This window comes from Pristiophorus japonicus, chromosome 1 (assembly GCF_044704955.1).
Source record: "Pristiophorus japonicus isolate sPriJap1 chromosome 1, sPriJap1.hap1, whole genome shotgun sequence".
In the NCBI taxonomy this organism is placed as follows: domain Eukaryota; kingdom Metazoa; phylum Chordata; class Chondrichthyes; family Pristiophoridae; genus Pristiophorus; species Pristiophorus japonicus.
The window spans coordinates 94732116-94758763 of NC_091977.1; the positions used below are offsets into that span (position 1 = coordinate 94732116).

At 43.6% G+C, this 26648-nt stretch overlaps 1 protein-coding gene across 1 annotated transcript in view; it reads right to left on the reverse strand.

Moving 5' to 3' along the window:
* Nucleotides 1-11023: 11023 nt before the first annotated feature.
* LOC139280116 (small ribosomal subunit protein uS8-like) overlaps nucleotides 11024-26648 on the reverse strand; it is a 64797-nt gene continuing 49172 nt past the window's right edge. The window contains 2 exon segments of the mRNA XM_070899979.1: nucleotides 11024-11117; nucleotides 11400-11499. Of these exon segments, the coding sequence (XP_070756080.1) occupies nucleotides 11024-11117; nucleotides 11400-11499 (194 nt within the window).

The window sequence follows — 26648 nt, forward strand, 5'->3', positions numbered from 1 at the left end:
CTCTGTAGCATCTGTGTATTAATCGATGCAGGTTGAGAAATGATTGGCCCCATTGCAATGAAAGTATAATAGCGATTGATCAGAAGCAATAGTTTCCTCACTAAAATACATCTAGAGTAAACCCCCAATAGTCCACAGTCTGAAAATATGTCTGTTGAGATGGTCACTTCACCTGAGAAGAATTCCAGAGTCAATGCAAACTCCCCCGAAGTTGAAGCAGCCTTTTGAATGAAGCGAACAGCGGTTTTAAAAATGGCTCCCACACCGCTGGCTTTAGTTCAGAACAGTTCCACTTTCTCTGGCCGTTTTTTTGGGTGAGCGATATTGTGGGCGATTGTTATGTATGTTAATAAATGTATTGTAACACGAGACCACTGAGTGCATCTTCACACTGTATATACCATACCTGTACCACCAGAGGGTGCTACTGGTGGAGACCTAAGGGTCACCTGCACACTGCAGGTAACCAAGTATAAAACGGAGCTCACCTCACTGTATCCTCACTCAGGAGTTACAATAAATGGACTAAGATCACTACAGTTCAAGTACTATACTCTTACCTCGTGGAGTCATTATTAGAGTCTTGCATCTACTACAATTGGCGACGAAGTTACGAATTTCCACGCACAACATGTCTAACCTAAACAACTTCCAACAATTCACTGATGGGGAAGATTGGGATGCCTTTGTGGAAAGGCTCGAACATTTTTCATCGCGAACGAACTGGCTGGGGACTCACCTACCTCGCTGGCTGATAAGCGCAGAGCCATCCTGCTCAGCAGTTGTGGGCCCAACGTCCATGACTTCGTCAGGGACCTGCTAGCTCCAGCGAAGACGACAACCAAGACTTATGCGGAGCTTGTAACTATAATACAAGAACAACTCAAACCTAAAGAGAGCATCCTCACAGCCAGACACCGGTTCTACTCCAACCGGCAGCCTGAAGGCCAAGAAATTGCTAAATATGCTGCAGACCTGAGAAGATTGGCTGCACCGTGTGATTTTGGCAATCACCTCACAGAAGCACGAAGGGACATCTTCGCTATTGGAATCGGCCACGAGGGCCTCCTCCATAAGCTGCTCTCTGCGGACACCACGGTCACCCTGCAGAAGGCAATCAAAGTGAGCCAGGCATTCATGATTTCGGTCTGCAACTCCAAGAGGATGATGACTCACCCCCAGGACTCTAACCCGACGAGTACAGTGAACCGAATGGCGCCTTTCAGAGGCAAAGCTGCTGCCCGAGTCCCGCAGCCCTGAGTCCGCCACATGGGGCCAACCAGCTAGTCCGGTGTTGGCGCTGTGGGGGAAACCACAGGGCCCACCAGTGCCAATACAAAGACGATACCTGCAAAGGCTGTAACACTAAAGGTCACCTCCAGCGAATGTGTAGAAGAAATTTTACTCACCGAGTCGCTGATGAGTTAGCTGATCACCCGGGCTCCAGCGCTGATGAAGATGAAGCACCTCAGCCCCTGGAAGAGGTGTACACAGTGTGTACCTGCTCCACCAAGAGTTCCCTGTGGAAAATGGAAGTAGAAATCAATGGTGTTCCAGTCTCGATGGAGATCGACACAGTGGCGAGCCAATCGCTGATGAATCAGACGGCCTTCGAGAAACTCTGGGACAATCCCGCCAAATGACCCAAAATGTTCCCAATCCAGGTGAAGCTGCTCACTTACACAAAAGATACCATCCCAGTCGTTGACAGCGTGGATGTCCAGGTGTACCTTTGCGGCACAACACACAAGCTTCCTTTGTGGATCGTTGCCGGTGATGGTCCAACGCTGCTGGGAAGAAGATGGATGAAGAAAGTCCAAATCTGTTGGAGCGGGGAAAGCCTCCAGGCCCCGTTGATCGACATCCTACGTGGCCCCAAACTTGGATCCACTGCAGCAGCTGGAAATCCCACTGTCCAGCTCGATTGCATGGTGACGACAAAGACTGCACAACTCAATGCCGAGATGATCCCACCTGAACGACCAGACCTCACCTTCCAGGCTCCAGTGGCAGGACTCCAAGGGAAGAAGGTCAGCGCAGAAAGTAGATTCCCGGCTTTCGTGGCTGAACCTGGGGAGAAAAGGATCACTACAGCCTACATCGTGGAGAGAAAGAAGATGGCGCCGCACCATGAGGTGAAGCACCTGAAATCAAGATGGCCACGACCAGACTACGAGGGGCAGCGTTGAGGGAGCAACACGTATTGCTGAGCAGTGAACCGGATTGGGGTAAAGATTGCAAGGCCCTCTTAAAGGAGACCGGCAACACAAAACAATTAAAGGGACAGTTCCACTCTTGGTACAGCGATGCCGGTGACACTAATGATAAAGGTGTAATTAATGAATGCAAGTATATAAATGTACTGTTGAACGGTGATGCCGGTAATGCTAATGAGAAAAATGTAACTAAGAAAGGCAGGTATCCAAATGTAACCTTGCACGGAAATGCTGATAGTACTCAAAAAAGTGATGTAAGTGATAAATTCGTACTGTTGAACAGTGATGCTGGTAATGCTGAGACAAAACAGGTATCCAAATGTAACCTTGCACAGAGATACTGATAGTGCACAGGAAAGTGTTGTAATGGACAAATGTGAAAGTGTAAAGACAAATAACAATGTCGAGTCGGCTGGTTGCGGTCGGAGCCAATGTATCATGAATCTAATGATAAAATGAGAAATGATGCTGGGTTCTACATATATGCCGACAAAGCCAAAGGCAACCCCCCCGTGGGAAACACCCAGGTCCGGCCAGCTACCCGATCATGTAGCCTGCGCCTCTGGGACCGATGTGATGCCCCAGGGAGGGTGGCCACACACACACAGTGGGAGCATACCCACTGCAGGGCCAGCGATCAATGGACGGCACAGCCACCACCACTGGCAACTTGCCCCAGATCTGGCCACCAGGGCCAGCAGTGGGAGCAAGAGGCTAGTACCCTCCAGCTTTCCCAGCGGAACATGGGATGACCAGACATCCATCACCATAAAGGGCAGCAGGGTCAATGGAGGACAGGGAGGCCACACCACCCTGTGGCTCTGCCCACCACTAAACATCCTCACCCACCCAAACAATATAATGTATGTACCTTACCTATAATATGTATTTGCTCCACCACTGCTGAACTCACAAACAGTGACATAACCAACCAGATTCCTTACTCACTCTACATGTATGCCAATGCAGGTGTTGAGCCACACACACATGGTCTAGGATGAGGGGGGGGAGCGGAAATGTATGTATGTAGCCATGAACACACGGATCACACCCAGAACCCATGCAACGCTCACTACAACCTCCAACCGTCCACTGCCGACCACTTCCCAATGTCATGGCAATAAGGATTTGGGGAAGACTTAGGGGGAAGTGTTGTTATGTATGTTAATGTATGTACTGCAACACTAGACCACTGAATGTACCTTCACACTGTATACACCATACCTGTACCACCTTAACTCTCTAAGTGAAGATATCTGCTCTGGAACATCAAGAGAATCCATTTGTTTTCCAGTTTCACAGATGTTCATCTCACAACAAAACTTTTCCTCGCCGTTACACTTAGAACATAATGGCAACGGCTGTAAGTCATCACAACTGCTATTTTGGATGTTGTCGCACATCATAATCCCCTGTCCTAAGCAGCCCTGCACAGAAGCTGTCAGTACTTCTTAAAGGAACACACACATCTTACAGTTAAGTTTGGATTTAAGCTTTTGACTGTTTTAAAACATATTTTATTGAAGTAGTGGCTTGGTGCAATACATTTAAAAAGTTGTTAAAGTGTGCAGGGAGTGCTGCTGGACGCTTGCAAGGCTTTGGAGGGTAAAGGGAATGTCTGAGAAGGCAGAAAATTCTGGAAATACTCAGCAGCTCAGGCAGCATCTGTGGAGAGAGAAACAAAGTTAATGTTTTGGATCAAGATGCTGCCTGACCTGCTGAGTATTTCCAGCATTTTCTGCTTTTATTTAAAATTTCCAGCGTCTGTGGTATTTTGGCTCTGAGAAGACCACTTGAAGTGTGCTTCGTGTTTGGTGCAGATTGTTGGTAGGTGAGTGATGGACGGGTCATGCATTGAGCTATATGTGAGCCGAGTGGTGCAATTGGGAGGAGACGGCTTTTGAAGATGCATTCACTGACCTTGACCACTGGTCTGAGTTCATAAAACTTCTTTGGGCACTGGAGCCAAGTCATGCAGGTGACCCTGCTGGCAGTGATGGCCGCCATGATCTGGTCCACATCCTTCATTCTGGAGGACTGCTGACCCCTGTGGGTACAGGCCCTCTCTGACAGTATTGACTACCTACCACGAAGCTGGAGTGCTGAGTGCGGGACTCTGGGTGCCGCTTTCCTGGCTTGCTGAGACATTTGTGTTACAGCTGAAGCAGTTTTACCATTTTTTAATGTGCTGAAGGCAGCTCAACTTTAAGAGCTGGAGACGGCCATTTTTGAATTCTTTACAATGTTTTTTTTCAGAAGGCATTTCGGCTCTTAGAGCTGAAGATTTTTAAATGATTTTTATTGTTTTCATTTTAGAAGGCAATTCCCTTTTAAGGGTTTGAGACAGCTTTCTAAAATGTCAGGCAAGCTTTAAAAGAACGTTGCCTCGCTCCAGGATGCCACGGTGATGCTATGTTGGGCCTCCTGCTGAGCGTACCAGACAAAACAGCACATTGCATGATAGACTCTAATCATTTAAATCAGCAGGCAACACCAAAATAACATTGCTGCCTGCGCTCTTTTTATGGGCGGGAGTTAACTTCACCCCACGGTGGCACCGGCCGCTTTCTTGCGTTATCAGATTATTAGGCCAATGTATTTCGAACGCTATGGATTACGCTATCATTCATCAACCTCAATTATTCTGGAAGAGTTCTTTTGTGACTCAGGAGCATCGTAAAATGCTTGAACTTCACAGGCAAATCTTCATTGCAGTAATTTTACTTTAACTGCAAACCTTAGTCCTTACAGAGAGTAGGAAAAAACTGGTCATTCCTGGGTTGGCAGTCTGTAACTAAGGGACACCGCAAGGATCAGTATTTGGGCCTCAGCTAGTCACATAGAGGGAATGCAATGAAGGTTCACCAGACTGATTCAAGCCCTGTAAAAATGTTGAATGTTGCAATGAGATCACCTTTCATTCTTCTAAACTCTCATAGGACAATTTCCCCATCCCAGGAATCAGTCTGGTGAACCTTCGTTGCACTCCCTCTATGGCAAGTATATTCTTCCTTCGGTAAGGGAACCAAAACTGTACACAATACTGCAGGTGTAGTCTCACCAGGGCCCTATATAATTGCAATAAGGTATCTTTGCTCTTATACTCAAATCCTCCTGGAATAAAGGCCAACATACCATTTTCTTTCTCAATTGCTTGCTGTACCTGCATGTTAACTTTCAGTATTCGCATACAAGGACACCCAGGTCCCTCTGAACACCAACATTTCCTAATCTCTCACCATTTAAAAAATACTCTGCTTTTTTATTTTTGCTACCAAAGTGGATAACTTCACATTTTGCCACATTATATTCCATTTGCCTTGTTCTTGCCCACTGACTTAGCCTGTCGATATTCCCTTCAAGTTTCTTTGCATCCTCCTCACAGCTTACATTCTCACCTAGATTTGTATCATCAGCAAACTTGGATACATTACATTTGGTGCCCTCATCCAAATGATTGATATGGATTGTGAATAGCTGAGGTCCAAGCACTAATCCTTGTGGTACCCCACTAGTTACAGCCTATGACCCATTTATTCCTACTCTCTGTTTTCTGCCCATTAACTAATCCACAATCCATGCTCGTATTTTACCCCCAATCTCATGAGCTCTAATTTTATTCAATAACCTCTTAGAAACATAGAAACATAGAAAATAGGTGCAGGAGTAGGCCATTCGGCCCTTCTAGCCTGCACTGCCATTCAATGAGTTCATGGCTGAACATTCAACTTCAGTACCCCATTCCTGCTTTCTCGCCATACCCCTTGATCCCCCTAGTAGTAAGGACCTCATCTAACTCCTTTTTGAATATATTTAGTGAATTGGCCTCAACAACTTTCTGTGGTAGAGAATTCCACAGGTTCACCACTCTCTGGGTGAAGAAGTTCCTCCGCATCTCGGTCCTAAATGGCTTACCCCTTATCCTTAGACTGTGACCTCTGGTTCTGGACTTCCCCAACATTAGGAAAATTCTTCCTGCATCTAACCTGTCTAACCCCGTCAGAATTTTAAATGTTTCTATGAGGTCCTCTCTCATTCTTCTGAACTCCAGTGAATACAAGCCCAGTTGATCCAGTCTTTCTTGATAGGTCAGTCCCGCCATCCCGGGAATCAGTCTGGTGAACCTTCGCTGCACTCCCTCAATAGCAAGAATGTCCTTCCTCAGGTTAGGAGACCAAAACTGTACACAATACTCCAGGTGTGGCCTCACCAATGCCCTGTACAACTGTAGCAACACCTCCCTGCCCCTGTACTCAAATCCCCTTGCTATGAAGGCCAACATGCCATTTGCTTTCTTAACCGCCTGCTGCACCTGCATGCCAACCTTCAATGACTGATGTACCATGACACCCAGGTCTCTTTGCACCTCCCCTTTTCCTAATCTGTCACCATTCAGATAATAGTCTGTCTCTCTGTTTTTAACACCAAAGTGGATAACCTCACATTTATCCACATTATACTTCATCTGCCATGCATTTGCCCACTCACCTAACCTATCCAAGTGGCTCTGCAGCCTCACAGCATCCTCCTCGCAGCTCACACTGCCACCCAACTTAGTGTCATCCGCAAATTTGGAGATACTACATTTAATCCCCTCATCTAAATCATTAATGTACAGTGTAAACAGCTGGGGCCCCAGCACAGAACCTTGCGGTACCCCACTAGTCACTGCCTGCCATTCTGAAAAGTACCCATTTACTCCTACTCTTTGCTTCCTGTCTGACAACCAGTTCTCAATCCATGTCAGTACACTACCCCCAATCCCATGTGCTTTAACTTTGCACATCAATCTCTTGTGTGGGACCTTGTCGAACGCCTTCTGAAAGTCCAAATATACCACATCAACTGGTTCTCCCTTGTCCACTGTACTGGAAACATCCTCAAAAAATTCCAGAAGATTTGTCAAGCATGATTTCCCTTTCACAAATCCATGCTGACTTAGACCTATCATGTTATCTCTTTCCAAATGCACTGCTATGACATCCTTAATAATTGATTCCATCATTTTACCCACTACCGATGTCAGGCTGACCGGTCTATAATTCCCTGTTTTCTCTCTCCCTCCTTTTTTAAAAAGTGGGGTTACATTGGCTACCCTCCACTCTATAGGAACTGATCCAGAGTCAATGGAATGTTGGAAAATGACTGTCAATGCATCCACTATTTCCAAGGCCACCTCCTTAAGTACTCTGGGATGCAGTCCATCAGGCCCTGGGGATTTATCGGCCTTCAATCCCATCAATTTCCCCAACACAATTTCCCGGCTAATAAGGATTTCCCTCAGTTCCTCCTCCTTACTAGACCCCCCGACCCCTTTTATAACCGGAAGGTTGTTTGTGTCCTCCTTCGTGAATACCGAACCAAAGTACTTGTTCAATTGGTCCGCCATTTCTTTGTTCCCCGTTATGACTTCCCCTGATTCTGACTGCAGAGGACCTACGTTTGTCTTTGCTAACCTTTTTCTCTTTACATATCGATAGAAACTTTTGCAATCCGTCTTAATGTTCCCTGCAAGCTTCTTCTCATACTCCATTTTCCCTGCCCTAATCAAACCCTTTGTCCTCTTCTGCTGAGTTCTAAATTTCTCCCAGTCCCCTGGTTCGCTGCTATTTCTGGCCAATTTGTATGCCACTTCCTTGGCTTTAATACTATCCCTGATTTCCCTTGATAGCCACGGTTGAGCCACCTTCCCTTTTTTATTTTTATGCCAGACAGGAATGTACAATTTTTGTAGTTCATCCATGCGGTCTCTAAATGTCTGCCATTGCCCATCCACAGTCAACCCCTTAAGTATCATTCGCCAATCTATCCTAGCCAATTCACGCCTCATACCTTCAAAGTTAGCCTTCTTTAAGTTCTGGACCATGGTCTCTGAATTAACTGTTTCATTCTCCATCCCAATGCAGAATTCCACCATATTATGGTCACTCTTCCCCAAGGGGCCTTGCACAACGAGATTGCTAATTAATCCTCTCTCATTACATAACACCCAGTCTAAGATGGCCTCCCCCCTAGTTGGTTCCTCGACATATTGGTCTAAAAAACCATCCCTTATGCACTCCAGGAAATCCTCCTCCACCGTATTGCTTCCAGTTTGGTTAGCCCAATCTATGTGCATATTAAAGTCACCCATTATAACTGCTGCACCTTTATTGCACGCACCCCTAATTTCCTGTTTGATGCCCTCCCCAACATCACTACTACTGTTTGGAGGTCTGTACACAACTCCCACTAACGTTTTTTGCCCTTTGGTGTTCTGCAGCTCTACCCATATAAATTCCACATCATCCAAGCTAATGTCCTTCCTAACTATTGCCTTAATCTCCTCCTTAACCAGCAATGCTACCCCACCTCCTTTTCCTTTTATTCTAGCCTTCCTGAATGTTGAATACCCCTGGATGTTGAGTTCCCAGCCCTGATCATCCTGGAGCCATGTCTCCGTAATCCCAATCACATCATATTTGTTAACATCTATTTGCACAGTTAATTCATCCACCTTATTGCGGATACTCCTTGCATTAAGACACAAAGCCTTTAGGCTTGTTTTTTTAACACCCTCTGTCCTTTTAGAATTTTGCTGTACAATGGCCCTTTTTGTTCTTTGCCTTGGGTTTCTCTGCCCTCCACTTTTCCTCATCTCCTTTCTGTCTTTTGCTTTTGTGTGGCACCTTATCGAATGCCTTCTGAAAATCCAAATACACCACATCCACTGCTTCCCCCTTATCTATTCTGATAGTTACAACGTCAAAAAACTCTATTTGTCAAACATGATTTCCCTTTCATGAATCCATGTTAACTCTGCCCATTCCTATTACTATTTTCTAAGTGCCCTGTTAGCATGTCCTTAATAATAGATTCTAGCATTTACCTACTACTGATGTCAGGCTAACTGGTCTGTAGTTCCCCGTTTACTCTCTCACTTTCTTAAATTGTGGGGTTATATTTGCTACCTTCCAATCTGCGGGAACCGTTCTAGAATCTATAGAATTTTGGAAGAACCAGGCATTCCCAGGGTGCAGCAGGCGGTATTGGCAGTGTATGGAGGGATGAAGATCCTACATCGCAGGTCACATTGACTGCAATGGTTGTGCACATCATGCTGTGTGAAGATCCGACTTGCAAATGGCACTTTTAACTGCCATTACAGTGCCCTTACAAGGTGAGTGAGAAAATTTAATGGGGGCATTACTAGTTTGCCTGTGTATCATGCTCCATGCTATTGCTAGGTGGCGCCAAGTTTGAAGAAGAGCTCTTGGCCATGTCCGCCCATGGATGAGGAGAGGCCAAAGATGTCTGGGGAGGAGGATACCTGTTGAGGGGGGTATTGAAGGCTACCTTCAGAGCGGTCCAGGCATTGATCTGCTGTAGGAGATGACATAACTCTGTCAGCATTTCCTTTGGGAAGTGCAGCCTTCTCACACACTGCTCCTCAGAGAGCTAGAGGTATGCGCATTGATGCCTGTAAATCCATGGTGAGGGGTAAGCCCTCTGGGGCGGGCGTTAAATGAGGCGTTAGGGTCTAATTTTGCATTCGGGGTGCTAACGGAGTGTTTCATGACGATTGACGTCATGATCTCAGTGAAACTAAAGGGCGGGGCGATAAGTTTATGCACCATCGCAAACCATGAACCGAATTTACTGGCTGACGGTAAAAACTGGATGCCCGCCATAATGCCCAGAAACACCATTTACCACCCTCCAGGGAATTAACAAAGGCGCAAGTGAACCAAAAACCCAGCCCGTGTATTTGTTTATTTCTCTGCCATTTCCTTATTCCCCATTATAATTTCTCCTGTCTCAGTCTGTAAGGGACCCACATTTACTTTCGCTAATCTTTCCTTCTTTTACAAACCTATAGAAGCTTTTACAGTCTATTTTTATATCTCTCGCTAGTTTACTCTCATATTCTATTTTCCATTTCTTTATCAATTTCATGGTCCTCCTTAGCTGAATTCTAAAATCCTCCCAAACCTCAGAATACTGCTCTTTTGGCAACATTATAAGCATTTTCCTTTGATCTAATACTATCTTTAACTTCTCTTGTTAGCTATTTTTCCTGTGGCGGGGGGGAGGGGGTTGTGACTTAGAGGAATGTATATTTGTTGCAAATTATGTATTAATTCTTTAAATTGCTTGTCTACCATCATATCTTTTAATGTAGGTTCCCAAACTGCCTTAGCCAACTCGACCCTCATACCTACATAGTTTGCTTTGTTTAGATTTAAGACCTTAGTTTTGGATTTAATTAAATTACTTTCAAACTTGATTTAAAATTCTACCATATTTTCTATCAATTCTTACAGGGCTTGACAGGATAGATGCAGGGAGGATGTTCCCCCTGGCTGTGGAATCTAGAATCAGTGGTCACAGTCTCAGAATACAGGGGTGGCCATTTGGACAGAGATGAGGAGAAATTTCTTCACTCAGAGGGTTGTGAATCTTTGGAATTCTCTACCCCAGAGGGCTGTGGAGGCTCTATCGTTGAGTATATTCAAGACAGAGATCAATAGATTTTTGGATATTAAGGGAATAAAGGGATATGGGGATAGTGCAACAAAGTGGATTTGAGGTAGAAGATCAGCCATGCTTTTATTGAATGGCAGAGCAGGTTCAAGGGCCGAATGGCCTACTCCTGCTCCTATTTCTTATGTTCTTATGTCCTGATTTTCTTACACTTGTGATCCCTTAAACTGATTGACATCAATATCACAAATCCAGTGATGATCAAATCAGAACCATGAAGCCATGTTTGATCAATCCTTTTTTTTTAATGGTTTGAATGTTTTATTATATGCTTGTTTCGCATTTTAGAAAAGGAATCCTTAGATTTTTCTTCATGTATATTCTCGTTTGGCCTCTTCCTGTTCCAAGATGCCAGCTGAGTTTGTTAGACTGAGGTATAGAAACATAGAAACATAGATAATAGGTGCAGGAGTAGGCCATTCGGCCCTTCGAGCCTGCTCCGCCATTCAATGAGTTCATGGCTGAACACGCAACTTCAGTACCCCATTCCTGCTTTCTCGCCATACCCCTTGATCCCCCTAGTAGTATGGACTACATCTAACTCCTTTTTGAATATATTTAGTGAATTGGCCTCAACAACTTCCTGTGGTAGAGAATTCTACAGGTTCACCACTCTCTGGGTGAAGAAGTTTCTCCTCATTTCGGTCCTAAATGGCTTATCCAAACTGACGTGAAGGAAGTAGGCCATTTTGCCACCTTTCTAGCTCCTTTACTTGAACATCAAATCTGGGGCTAATGGCCCCGCACTGGTTCAATCTACCTTTGAGATTGGCATATTGAAGAAATGGCATTATGATGCACATGAAGGTTTATGCCGTGCCCTTACAAGCATTAACAATGCAGAGAGGCACGGAAAATGCCAGGTTTTCATCAGGCTCTGTTCCAAAGTGATTGTGAGATTCCTGAATGTAATAATGAAGCATCGCTATATTGGAGAGTTTGAGATTATCAATGCCACAGCGGTGACAAACACCTCATCAGTTTGTGTCTGAGCTCTCCAGTGTTTTGCCATTGTTGCTCCCGGTCTGATGTCACTACTGTGATGGCCCTAAAACCAATCACTTGTAGTGCCAGGTGGCATTGATAAAACCCTTAGCCCTCCTTAAAGCAATGTAAATGTTGGCTATTCAAATAGTGATATAATTAGCTGCATCCTTGATTTAGTTAGTCACCAGACATAACAGAAAAATTAGCCTTAACTTAACTCAATCGAGAGATCCTTTCAGAACTTTTCAAGAGTAGTGTTTGTCATGTATGTACTTTTGGGATCACTAGCCACCAGATGGTGTCACTGTTGGAGGCCTTTGGGCTGCACGCACGTGTGAAAGGCCAGCCATTTTGTACATTAGTTACTTTGGGCCTTAATAAAGCAGAGCCAAAGTCATACCTCTTGGAGTTAAACAGTACTCAGTCTAACAGTTATTGCATACACAACATTTGGCGATGAGGCAACAAGAACCTTTGTATGCAAAAATGAGCACAATTGGATTGTTGGAGCGATTTGTGGAAGGAGAAGGTTGGGCGGACTTTGTGAGCCGTTTGAGCCAGTTCTTCCTCGCCAACAAAATGCAGGAGGTCGGCGACGCAGATCAGCGCTGGGCGGTGTTCCTCACGGTTTGCGGTCCAAAAATTTATGGTCTGATAAAGAATCTACTCCTGCCTGTGAGTCCAACAGAGAAGACGTATGAAGAATTGTGTACACTGGTGCAGGACCACCTTAAGCCAGACGAAGGCACCATCATCTCGAGATACAAATTGTACACGCACGTTCGCTCAGAGGGCCAGAATGCGGCGGAATTCGTTGCCGACCTGAGACGTCTAGTGGGACTGTGTAAGTTCGGGGCTGTGTTGGCAGACATGCTGTGAGACTTCTATGTAATTGGTATCAAACATGAGGTGATCCTGCATAAACTACTGGCGGTGGAAACGTTGGCCTTGAACAGGGCCATCACGATCGCTCAGTTATGCATGACGACGGATAGAAGTCTAAAGCAGATATCAGTGAAAAATCGAGAGTCAGCAAGTACTGTAAATCTGATTGATTCGCCGTTCGGCAGAGCGGCACATGGCAGGGCCTACCCGACTGCGTACGCGAAACCTGTGGCTGTCCAAAGTCCACCAGCGGGAATGCATCCGATTTCTCTGTGTTGGGTTGTGGGAGAAATCACTGGCACCAACAGTGCCGATTTAAGCCATATAGTTCCAAAGGCGGTCTGAGAGTGGAGCATCTCCAGCACAAGTGTCCGCAGACGAGCAAGCGTGTTGCGACACAAGACATGGAGGATGATGGTCAGACTAGCGCGGATCCAGATACACAATCCGATATACCAGAGGCGGAAGTGTATGGACTGTACTCGTTCCTAACTAAGAGCAAATCGATAATGATCAACGTGAAATTTAATGGGGTGTCGGTATCGATGGAACGGGACATGGGGGCGAGTCAATTGATAATGAGCCAGAGGGCATTCGACAATCTGTGGGATACTAAGGCTGTGAAGCCCAGGCTGAGTCCAGTCAATGCCAAGTTGCGCACGTACACCAAAGAAATCATAACGGTGATTGGCAGTGCCACAATTAAAGTGTCGTATGACGGTGCGGTTCACGAGTTACCGCTGTGGATTGTCCCAGGCAATGGCCCAATGCTGTTCGGCAGGAACTGGCTTGAAAAAATCAGATGCGGGTGGAACGACATCAAGGCATTGTCGTCGGAGAAAAATACATTTGCCCAAGTACTGAACAAGTTCCCCTCGCTGTTCGAACCAGGCATCGGTAACTTCACGGAAGCCAAGGTACAGATCCACTTGGATACAGATGCAAGACCCGTCCATCATAAAGCTCAGGCTATTCCGTATATGATGCGGGAGAAGATCGAAATCGAACTGGACAGACTCCAGCATGAAGAGATCATATCACCGGTTGAATTTAATGAATGGGCCAGCCATTGTTCTTGTGCAGAAAAGTGATGGCGCAGTCAAAATCTGTGGAGACTACAAGATTACGATCAACAGGGTTTAGAAACAGGATCAGTACCCATTACCGAAGGCTGATGACTTGTTTGCAACGCAAGCCAGGGGGATGTTGTTCACCAAACTGGACTTGATGTCGGCCTACATAACTTTGGTCGAGACGTCAAAGCGACTTATGTGCATAGACGCTTGTTTATTTATCACAGATGCCCTTTTGGAATTCGCTCGGCTGCAATATTTCAGACGAACATGGAGGGTCTACTGAAGTCCGTTCCCAGATCCGTCGTGTTCCAAGATGACATCCTGATCACAGGTCGTGACTCCGAGGAACATCTGAACAACCTGGAAGAAGTTCTACAGCGTCTGGACAAAGTGGGACTCAGACTGAAATGTTCAAAGTACGTCTTCACGGCACCAGAGGTCGAATTCCTGGGGAGGAAAATTGCTGCTGACGGCATCAGGCCCACGGACACGAAAACCAAGGCCATCAAGAATTCACCCAAGCGTCAGAATTTGACGGAGCTGCATTCGTTCCTGGGTCTACTCAACTACTTCGGTAACTTGCTACCTAAATTGAGCACCTTATTAGAACCACTGCACATACTGCTAAGAAAAGGTGACAACTGGGTGTGGGGTGCGTCGCAAGAGAGAGCTTTTGAGAAAGCCACTAATCTGCTTTGCTCTAACAAGCTGCTGATACACTATGACCCATGTAAACGTTTAGTATTGGCCTGTGATGCTTCGTCATATGAAATTGGTTGCGTACTCCAACAAACTAATGAGTCGGGTAAACTTCAACCAGTCGCGTATGTTTCAAAAAGTTTGTCTAAAGCGGAAAGAGCCGACAGCATGGTAGAGAAAGAAGCACAAGCCAGTGTGTATGGGATTAAAAAGATGCATGGGCCAGCCCCATTATTCTTGTGCTGAAAAGTGATGGCACAGTCAAAATGTTTGGTCTTCTGTTTGACCTGGAGATAGATCACAAGCCGCTCATTTCACTGTTCTCTGAAAACAAAGGTATCAATAGCAATGCTTCATCCTGCATCCAGAGGTGGGCGCTGACATTATCCGCTTATGATTATGTCATTCGCCATAGACCTGGCACCGAGAATTGTGCCGATGCTTTGAGCCGAGGTGGAAACGCCATAACCGGCGGACCTATTGTTAATTATGGATGCTTTTGAGAGTGAAGGAACACATGTCACGGCTCAACAAGTTAAGACCTGGACCAACTAGGACCCGATTTTATCGGTGGTGAAAAGTTGCATCCTCAAAGATGATTGGTCTGCCATACCCAAGCAAATATGTGAGGAGACCAAACCTTACATTCATCGCAAAGACGAACTGTCTATTCAGTCGGATTGTATACTTTGGGGCAATCGTGTTGTTATGCCCAAGAAAGGGAGAGAGAAATTTGTACATGAGCTACATAGCACACATCCCGGCATTGAACTGATGAAAGCCATCACCAGGTCTCATGTATGGTGGCCGGGAATTGACTCTGAGCTGGAATCATGTGTGCATCAGTGCAACACTTGCATACAGCTCAGCAAAGCACCAGCGGAATCGCCGCTGAATCTGTGGTCGTGGTCGTCCAAATCATGGTCCAGGATCCACATAGACTTTGCAGGTCCCTTCCTGGGGAAGATGTTTTTAGTTGTGGTGGATGCATATTTGAATTGGATAGAGTGTATAATCATGTCATCTGATCCATATTTGAATTGGATAGAGTGTATAATCATGTAATCCAGCACATCCACAGCTACCATTGAGAATCTCAGTATTATATTCGCGACACATGGTCTGCCTGATATCATTGTTAGCGAAAACGGATTGTGCTTCACCAGTCAGGAGTTTCAAGAGTTCATGAAACTCAATGGTATCAAATGAGCAAGCAGAATGTGCTATCCAAATCATAAAGCAGAGTATGGAGCGAGTAACCCAAAGGTCACTGCAGACCCACCTGTCATGCATACTGCTTAGTTACAGGACAAGATCACACACGCTTACTGGGGTCTCGCCTGCTGAACTAATGATGAAGAGAGGTCTTATGACCAAGCTATCATTTGTACAGCCTGACTTGAATAATCATGTTGAATATAGACGACAAAGTCAGCAAGGGTATCACGATCACGCAGCTGTGCCACGCGATATTTTAGTAAATGATCCTGTATTTGTTCTGAATTATGGTCAGGGTCCCAGTGGATCGCTAGTACTGTCATGGCCAAGGAGGGCAACAGAATATTTATTGTCAAGCTCAAAAATGGGCAAACATGCAGGAAACATATGGATCAGACAAAGCTGCGACACACAGACGAACCGGAACAGTCAGAGGAAGAGACAATTGTCGACCAACCAATCTATCCCCAGTTATCAGTGAATCGGGACTTTCAATCTCTGACATGTTCAATGAAAATGAACTTTCAATCCCTGACGTGGCCATTGTCACTCCCACCAAGTCAGCCACCCAGCCATCAGTCACAACAGACTCTGAACACTCACCCAAGGTTGGAGTTGAACTGAGACGGTCAACCTGGGAGCGTAAAACATCGGACCGTCTTAATTTGTAAAAGACTGTATTAATATCTCAGAGGGGGGTATTGTTATGTATGTACTTTTGGGATCACTAGCCACTCGATGACTTCACTGTTGGAGGCCATTGGGCTGCACACACATGTATGCAGCCCAAGTATAAACGGCCAGCCACTTTGTATATTAGTCACTTTGGGCCTTAATAAAGCAGAGTCAAGGTCATACCTCTTGGAGTTAAACAGTACTCAGTCTAACAGTTATTGCATACACAACAGTATTTTAGCCAGGACTACTTTTTTGACATGAATAAATGATGACTTTTGTAACTCATCAATCATTTATTATCAGCCATTCCTGAAGTGGCCAACCAGTTACCCACTGACCTCCAATCCTATCAATCATTATTGATCTACCTTGCTGTCAGCCTCCTTGTATAACAGAACATAGATTTTAAGTGTAATTTAATATTCTTCATTCCAATATTAATAAAATGCACCCTGTGTAATTTGTTTTTGAATAATTTATCACTTTCACTGTAGCTTAGTAGACGACAGAAACTATCCCATTTATATATTTTACTCCTTCCTCTCCTGAAAGTGCTAACTGATATTATGGTACATTTCCAGGGATACTGGTTACCTTCCAATACCTTGCCCAAGTGGCCATGATTTATGCATGAGATTAAATAATAAGTATGATACTTCACAGCCTGTCCCATCCTGTCCTCATGTAATGTCCACTCACAGTTTCAAGCTGGGACAGCAATCAAGAATGGGAATCTTTGCAGGTTTTCTCTTCCCTGAGAGAGCTAGTTGCAGCATCACTACTCCTCACTCTGGCTGAAATCAGCTAACCGAACATATACCAGAAATCAAAAGCCTTTCTGTTGTGCGTGGTTCAGTTATACACCATATCTACAAATGAGTGAACAGGAGGAACTAACTGTCCCAATTTTAATCAAGATGTCTCAACATGCAACAGAACCACTGAGAAAAGCAGAGCAGTGTGCAATACTGGCAAATTAGATGATTTGTCTGGTTCTACAGAAAACCACATTATCACCCAAATGCCAAATCAAATTCCATTCTTTTAACAGGTTGCAGGTTGAGAGGTACATTGATAAACTTAAAAATAGTACATCAGGTTAACAATCATTACCAATTGCAAGTTAGATTGAGAGTTCCATTATATTTCCTATTGAGTACAAGTCTTGTCAGAGTCATTTAGTTTTTTCTTTGATTTTATAGCCTTTCCTTCTGTGTGTTTTCTGTTAATTATTTCCTTCATTAGCCTTCTTTGTTTTGCAATATAATGATCGATTTGGCACAATCCAAAATGAAATGTGACTCGTTCCCGAGGTGTCATCCGCTGCAGCAGGGGCTAATCTTTTCTGTCCATAACGTTTTCATAAGCTCATGTCCCGAGGCATTGAGGTCAATTCCAATGTCCCCAAATGCTGCATGGCAGGAGTCAACTATGCACAGACCAGGAATCAAATCTTTGAATCTCGAGTGTGTACGACTCAGTACCATATTAGGTGATGCCTTTACCTAATAAGCCATCAGGGGGCTCATAGATTAACTCTGAAACATGCATACAACTTATAGCAACTACGATGGAAATGTTATTTACAACAATAATGGAGGTGAAAATACAGCTTCACTTTGTTTTTTTAACCTCTTGGGGGACTTTTATAAAAACAGCATGGTTCTGCAGGGGGATAGTATGTTAAAATTGTATGAGTGAAATTATTTGGTGTATTTATTTGGTTGTAGAATACTCAACATTATTTAATTGGACAAACGCAAAATATCACAGGTGCTGGAAATCGGGAAAAAACAGACAATGCTGGAAACACTCAGCAGGTCAGGTAGCATCTGTGGAGAGGGAAACAGAATTAACGTTTAAGCTTGATGACCTTTCATCAGAACTGGCAGATGTTAAAGATAGACACCTTCCCCAAGATCTGCCAGTTCTGCTGAAAAATCATTGATGTGAAATGTTGAGGGGAATTATAACTCCCAAAAACGGATGGCATTGGCTCGGGTGGGAAGGCAAAATGTAGAAAATCTCAAACTCGAACCCACCCACTTCCAGTTTTAATGGAGGTGGGACAGGAGGTGGATGACCAATCCACTCCAAGAAGTCGGGTCACTCATTTAAATATTTTAACGAGGCTGTGTGCCTTAGATTTTTTCTCTGTTCCAGCTTTAATACTGGTTGGCTGGGTTCCCCGGGCCTCGGGAAACCCAGCAGCTAAAGGAAGGCGATGACTGCTGCACATTACAACATAATTCTAAAAGGACAAAGAATGTTAAAAAAACATGCCTGAAGACTCTGTGTCTCAATGCGAGGAGCATTCGTAATAACGTGGATGAATTAACTGTGCAGATAGCTGTTAATGGATATGATGTAATTGGGATTACGGAGACATGGCTCCAGGGTGACCAAGGCTGGAACTCAACATCCAGGGGTATTCAATATTCAGGAAGGATCGACAGAAAGGAAAAGGAGGTGGGGTAGTGTTGCTGGTTAAAGAGGAGATTAATGCAATAGTAAGGAAGGACATTAGCTTGGATGATGTGGAATCTGTATGGGTAGAGCTGTGGAACACCAAAGAGCAGAAAACGCTAGTGGGAGTTGTGTACAGACCACCAAACAGTAGTAGTGAGGTTGGGGACAGCATCAAATAGGAAATTAGGGATGCATGCAATAAAGGTACAGCAGTTATCATGGGTGACTTTAATCTGCATATAGATTGGGCTAACCAAACTGGTAACAATACGGTGGAGGAGGATTACCTGGAGTGTATAAGGGATGGTTTTCTAAGCCAATACTAGAGAGCTGGCCATCCTAGACTAGGTGTTGTGTAACGAGAAAGGATTCATCAGCAATCTTGTTGTGTGAGGCCCCTTGGGGAAGAGTGACCATAATATGGCAGAATTCTTCATTAAGATGGAGAGTGACAGTTAATTCAGAGACGAGAGTCCTGAACTTAAAGAAAGGTAACTTCGATGGTATGAGACGTGAATTGGATAGATTAGACTGGCGAATGATACTTAAAGGGTTGACGGTGGATAGGCAATGGCAGACATTTAAAGATCACATGGATGAACTTCAACAATTGTACATCCCTATCTGGCGTAAAAATAAAACGGGGAAGGTAGCTCAAACGTGGCTAACAAGAGAAATTAGGGATAGTATAAATCCAAGGAAGAGGCATATAAATTGGCCAGAAAAACCCGCAAACCTGAGGACTGGAAGAAATTTAGAATTCAGCAGAGAAGGACAAAGTGTTTAATTAGCAGGGAGAAAATAGAGTATGAGAGTAAAATTGCAGGGAACATAAAAACTGACAGCAAAAGCTTCTATAGATATGTGAAGACAAATGTAGGTCCCTTGCAGTCAATCAGGTGAATTTATAATGGGAAACAAAGAAATGGCAGACCAATTGAACAAATACTTTGGTTCGGTCTTCACTAAGGAAGACACAAATAACTTTCCGGAAATACTAGGGGACTGAGGGTCCAGCGAGAAGGAGGAACTGAAGGAAATCCTTATTAGTCAGGAAATTGTGTTTGGGAAATTGATGGGACTGAAGGCCGATAAATCCCCAGGGCCTGATAGTTTGCATCTCAGAGTACTTAAGGAAGTGGCCCTTGAAATAGTGCATACATTCTGTGGACTCTGGATCAGTTCCTATGGATTGGAGAGTAGCAAATGTAACCCTACTTTTAAAAAAAAGCGAGAGAGAGAAAACAGGGAATTATAGACCAGTTAGCCTGACATCAGTAGTGGGGAAAATGTTGGAATCAATTATTAAAGATGAGAGAAAGCAGGAATGGGGTACTGAAGTTGCAAAAATGATCAGCCATGGTCATATTGAATGGTGTGCAGGCTCGAAGGGCCGAATGGCCTACTCCTGCACCTATTTTCTATGTTTCTATGTTTCTATGGAGGAAGTAAGTGCCTTTCCAGTACTGCTTGTCGGCCAAAAGGAACAGGAGTGCTTCCCCCGGCCCCCCAAGCAAACCTCCAAAAATGTGAATAGCGATCGGACCCCACTCCGCGATCCAAAATCCTCCTGATTTCCTCCACAGCACGCAATCTCCTCCTGGCACTCACCCCTTCCCATGTCCTTCACTGGCCCTCTGTGATCAACCCTCTTCCCCTGATCTTTTCGGCCCTCCCAGTGATCTTCTCCTCATGATACCAAAAAACTCTTCCAAGCTTTAATGTTCTTTATTATTTTATTTACAAATTATATAGCATAATGGGCCAATCTAGAGACAACTGAAACAAGGATTGATGTCTCTCACAAAACTGGCCCTGGTAGTTGCTGGAACAATAGCAAGACTTGGAAAGATTGTACTGGGATACTAACTATATATTTTCCTATAGCCTAATGCATGACCCAGCTACTCTTGGTTTAGCAACTGACTGGTAGCTCTTTATTTAAGTCTGCATAAAAGATCAGAGTTTTAGATGTGATATCTCTGGAAGAGAATTAGCGCAGGACAAGCAGTGTGTGAAGCATGTCTCTGGTACACTTCTCTGCGAGTAACTGCCTGTGTAGTTGATTCATATGTTTCCACTGTCACATTTATATAGACATTTGTCTGCAGTGTATTTTACAAGATGATAATAAGAAAAACCGACAATTATGTTAACAATTGTAAAATAATTTAATTGCTAACTAATGAGACATGCTGAATTTATGCTGTTTTCTGCATTCTTTTATTGGGGTAGACATATGCTGAAGCATTCATTAAAATACGCAAACTTAAAGTTATATTTGAGCCATACAGCAAAAGATTCCAAATATATTCTGCCATAGACAATGCAATCATTCATGTTCAGCAATAAGTCTCCTGTCCAGCTTGTTTACAGAATATGTGCGATCAGTGCTGAGGTTATGCAATATAATGGATGACATTATTTCAAGAAGCAATATTAAAATAAATGGTAGTGACATTGATGTAAGACCATAGATCACTGGATACGAATTGTTTTATATAAATATTGCCCATGTAGGGTAATAAAAAAGCTAATTGTTCTACTAAGATTACTGTCTTCTCCTTATTAGTTGAACTTGTACAAAAGATAAGACAAGGGACTCTTTCATTATCATTATGTCTATGTTATTATGTTAAGTCAGTCTGCTTTTTTGTTCTTCACGCTGGATAAACAATTTTACTGGGGTTCAAGAAGCCTTGAAATTCACATGGATTGGGATGTCCATAATAGGAAACTTCAGTCAACAAATAAGTAATTTGCAAGGATCCGTGTGCATTTGTCCTGAAGAATTGCTGCAGACAGCCTGCTGACATGTGATTTGTTTATCGTTAATCACTCATTCTTATTCCAGTCACACATGAGTATTCCAAGCTTGAGGCCGATAACAATCACATCTCAACATTCTTATATTGTCCCCAAGGGGTTTGCTTAGCATGGAGAAAAATGAGAATCTAAATGAGAAAGCTGTAGCCTAAAGATGGATTAAAGAGGTTTCCACAGAATAGAAGGATTCTTTGTGTGTGTGTGTGTATGTGATTCTTGAGTGTTTATTAGCTTGCTGACTGATACTTTATCTGTTTAATACTACTCAAGAGTGGTGCTTTGACAAAGAGAGCAATATCCGTTATTAATCAAATCAAAGAGATGGATTATGACTGCCTTTCTTCACAGTATGGATCCTTCAACATATCTGCTTAAGAGGGAGAGGAGTTATAAAAAAGGACTTTAAAACAAAACTGCAATATTAATATTTTAAAACAAAATTATTTTATTAAAAAACATGTCCTAGATTTGGGGCATTCAATAAAGAACAACAACAAGGGAATTAAGACACCGAATTGTGACAAGTTATGAAAATAATATCCCTTTGGGCAATCATATTTCAAACAAGGCTAATGGGCTGTGTTTTGTTTCAAACTAGATTGTCTAGAAGGGTGATTGTTATTGGACTGTGTATCACACCTTGTCAATGTACTTGTTTTAATTCCCCAAATTAATGTTACCTGCTTCAAGGCATAATTGCAAACATTACCTTAAAGAAATGTAGTAATTGATGATAAATACTTCTTGGAATTAGTAGAGAAATTTAGCTTCTCTAACTCCCATCCTGATACAAGGGGATATTTATTAGCAACTAATGCCACCCTTCAGGTTCCTTGGGGCCAATTTTGATCAAGGTCTCGGCCCACCCAAGTGCCGCCCAAAGTGCCGTCGATGGCCGCTGAGGTACCGGATAGTACTTTGGGCGGGATATTCATCGCTGAGGTCCCTTGAAGGTTGGCGGTTGACAAATGGACCACATACTCCGCCAATCTGGGTGGTAGTGGGTGGGAGGTCTCACCCATGGAGGGTCGAAGAGCTGGAAAAAAAATCAGTAAAAAATAAAAAAACTATCAGAAGACCTTCAAGGGACCACATACAGGTAAGTTGTGTGGAAAAAAAAATGTTCACTAACCTTTTATTCAGGTTCTTTATAACTTCTGTTGGGGACAGATCAGCCTCCTCGCAGCGGTCCACCCCCGTTCTGGCACCAACTCCTGCCAACTTCCGCCCGCATCAATATGGGAGCTCGGTGGGCGGGAGGTCAGTTGCGCCACTCAGCCATCCACTGACGTCAGCGGGCGGTCCCCTCCCGCCTGCTCCAGGCCACCTCGAAAGTGGCACTGGGCAGATCTTCCAGAGGAATGTCAGCAACAGTGGGTGGCAGTCGGTGGCAGTGGGTGGTGAGTTGATGAATTTCGGCCCCTTTGTTACTTATTTCTGTCTGTGATCATGATCTCAAAATAGCATGCTACTGTTTCACAAAGTATATTTGTTCAAATAATATATTGCATATTTTTACTTAATATCTTCTCTCTTCTATTTGAATCATAAAATGATTACACAGAACTCTGGATGTGCCCTTTTCCTGAAAGCAATGTGACTCATGTCAAGCAAGGCGGTAATCTGTGCTGTGCTGTAAAGGTCTCTCAGATCCTTATGCGTGTGCAGAGTGCAACAGAAATGCATGCTGTTGGTTCTGAAGGTACAATCTTGCCCAAGTCATTATTGCAATATATATAGCTCCACCCAGCAGACTACTGTGATAATGAAGCCATTGCTGTTTACAACAATAAAGAGGGAACAGGTCAACTGACAGGTTCCTGAAATTATCAGCCATCTTAAAGCCTGTGTGTTTGTGAGGTTGTACAGAAGATATCACATTGGTGACGAAGGATAGAATTTCTGGATAACTTCGCTGAAATTTTTGTTGCTGGATGATTCAGCCAACCGACAGAGAGACTTTGAGGGCTTCTTTGATTTGATTAACAGCTAAACCTAGCGTACTAAGATTAAATAAAGGAGACTATGAAGATATGAGGGCAGAGTTGGCTAAAGTGGACTGGGAAAATAGATTAAAGTGTAGGTGGGTTGATGAACAGTGGCTTACATTTAAGGAGATATTTCACAACTCTCAAGAAAAATATATTCCAGTGAGGAGAAAAGGGTGTAAAAGAAAAGATAGTCATCCGTGGTTAACTAAAGAAATAAAGGACGGTATCCAATTAAAAACAAGGACATACAAAGTGGCCAAAACTATTGGGAGGACAGAAGATTGGGGAGCTTTTAAAAGTCAGCAAAGAATAACTAAAAACATGATTAAGAAAGGGAAGATAGACTATGAAAGTACACTAGCACAAAATATAAAAACAGATAGCAAGAGTTTCTATAGGTATATAAAAAGGAAAAGAGTGACTAAAGTAAATGTTGGTTCATTAGAGGACGAGACCGGGGAATTAGTAATGGGGAACATGGAGATGGCAGAACCTCTGAACAAATATTTTGCATCAGTCTTTACGGTAGAGGACACTGACAATATCCCAACAGTGGATATCAAGGGGCTATGGGGGGACGAGGAACTTAACACAATCACAATCACTAAGAAGGTGTTACTCAGTAAGATAATGGGACTAAAGGCGGATAAATCCCCTGGACCTGAAGGCTTGCATCCGAGGGTCTGAAGAGAAGTAGCGGCAGGGATAGTGGATGCATTGGTTGTAATTTACCAAAATTCCCTGGATTCTGGGGAGGTCCCAGCAGATTGGAATACTGCAAATGTCACATCCCTATTTTAAAAAAGGAGGCAGAGAAAAAGCAGGAAACTATAAACAAGTTAGCCTAACATCTATGGTTGGGAAAATGTTGGAGTCCATTATTAAGGAAGCAGTAGCAGGACATTTGGAAAAGTATAATTCGGCCAGACAGAGTCAGCATGGATTTATGAAGGTGAAGTCATATTTGACAAATTTGTTGTAATTCTTTGAAGATGTAATGAACAGGGTAGATAAAGGGGAACCAGTGGATGTGGTGTATTTAGACTTCCAGAAGGCATTTGATAAGGTGCCACATAAAAGGTTACTGCACAAGATAAAAGTTCACGGGGTTGGGGGTAATATATTAGCATGGATAGAGGATTGGCTAACTAACAGAAAACAGAGAGTCGGGATAAATGGTTCATTCTCGAGTTGGCAATCAGTAACTAGTGGGGTGCTGCAGGGATCAGTGCTGGGATCCCAACTATTTACAATCTATATTAACAATTTGGAAGAAGGGACCGAGTGTAATGTAGCCAAGTTTGCTGATGATACAAAGATGTGAGGAAAAGCAATGTGTGAGGAGGACACACAAAATCTGCAAAAGGCCATAGACAGGCTAAGTGAGTGGGCAAAAATTTGGCAGATGGAGTATAATGTTGGATAGTGTGAGGGCATGCACTTTGGCAGAAAAAAATCAAAGAGCAAGTTATTATTTAAATGGAGAAAAATTGCAAAGAGCAGCAGTACAGCGGGACTTGGGGATACTTGTGCATGAAATACAAAAGGTTAATATGAAGGTATAGCAAGTGATCAGGAAGGCCAATGGAATCTTAGCCTTTATTGCAAAGAGGATGGAGTATAAAAGCAGAGACATCTTGCTGCGGGGTATTGGTGAGGCCACACCTGGAATACTACGTACAGTTTTGGTTTCCATATTTACGAAAGAATATACTTGCTTTGGAGACAGTTCAGAGAAGGTTCACTAGGTTAATTCCAGAAATGAGGAGGTTGACTTATGAGGAAAGGTTGAGGAGGTTGAGCCTCTACTCAGTGGAATTCAGAAGAATGAGAGTGATCTTATCGAAATGTATAAGATTATGAGGGGGCATGTTCAGCCATGAACTCATTGAATGGCGGTGCAGGCTCAAAGGGCCGACTGGCCTACTCCTGCACCTATTTTCTATGTATCTATGTTTCCATGTTTTAACAAGGTGGTTGCAGAGAGGATGTTTCCACTGATAGGGGAGACTAGAACTAGGGGGCATAATCTTAGAATAAGGGGCCGCCCATTTAAAACAGTGATGAGGAGGAATTTCTTCTCTCAGAGGTTTGTAAATTTGTGGAATTCGCTGCCTCAGAGAGCTGTGGAAGCCGGGACATTGAATAAATTTAAGACAGAGATAGACAGCTTCTTAACCGATAAGGCATTAAGGGATTATGGGGAGCGGGCAGGGAAGTGGACCTGAGTCCATGATCGGATCAACTACGATTGTATTAAATGGTGGAGCAGGCTTGAGGGGCCATATCGCCTACTCCATCTCCTATTTCTTATGTTCTTATGTTATGTTCTAAAAATCCGAGGTAAATTACAAGCACACGTGTCTGAACTGCCAGAGTCCAGATGGTTGCACCTATAGGAATAATAGGGAGCTTGGGGGAATTCCATCGCGACCGTGAAAGTTTCGGAGCATATGTGCAGCGGCTAGAAATGTTTTTCACTGCGAATAGTATCACTGAAGCCCCCGATGATGAAAACCGTAACCGGGTAGTGTTGGAAAGAAAATGGGCTATTTTCTTAACTGAAGTAGGCCCCGAGGTGTATAAAACCCTGAAAAATTTGCTTGTGCCTGTCAAGCCAAAGGACACATAACTTAAGCAGATTTTAACTAACTTAGAACAGCACTATAGTCCTGAGCCGCTGGAAATTGCTAAAAGTTATCATAAGAATATAAGAACATGAGAAATCAAGCAGGATGAGGCCATTTGGCCCCTCGAGCCTACTCCGCCATTCAATAAGACCATGGCTGATCTGATCATGGACTCAGTTTCCACTTCCCTGCCTGCTCCCCATAATCCTTATTCCCTTATCATTCAAAACTCTGCCTACCTCCGCCTTAAATATATTCAAAGACCCAGTCTCCACAGCTCTCTGGGGTAGAGAAGAAACTCCTCCTCATCACAGTTTTAAATGGGCGGCCCCTTATTCTGAGACTATGTCCCCTAGTTTTAGTTTCCCCGATGAGTAGAAATATCCTTTCTGCATCCAGCTTGTCGAATCCCCTCATTATCTTGTATGTTTCGATGAGATCACCTCTCAT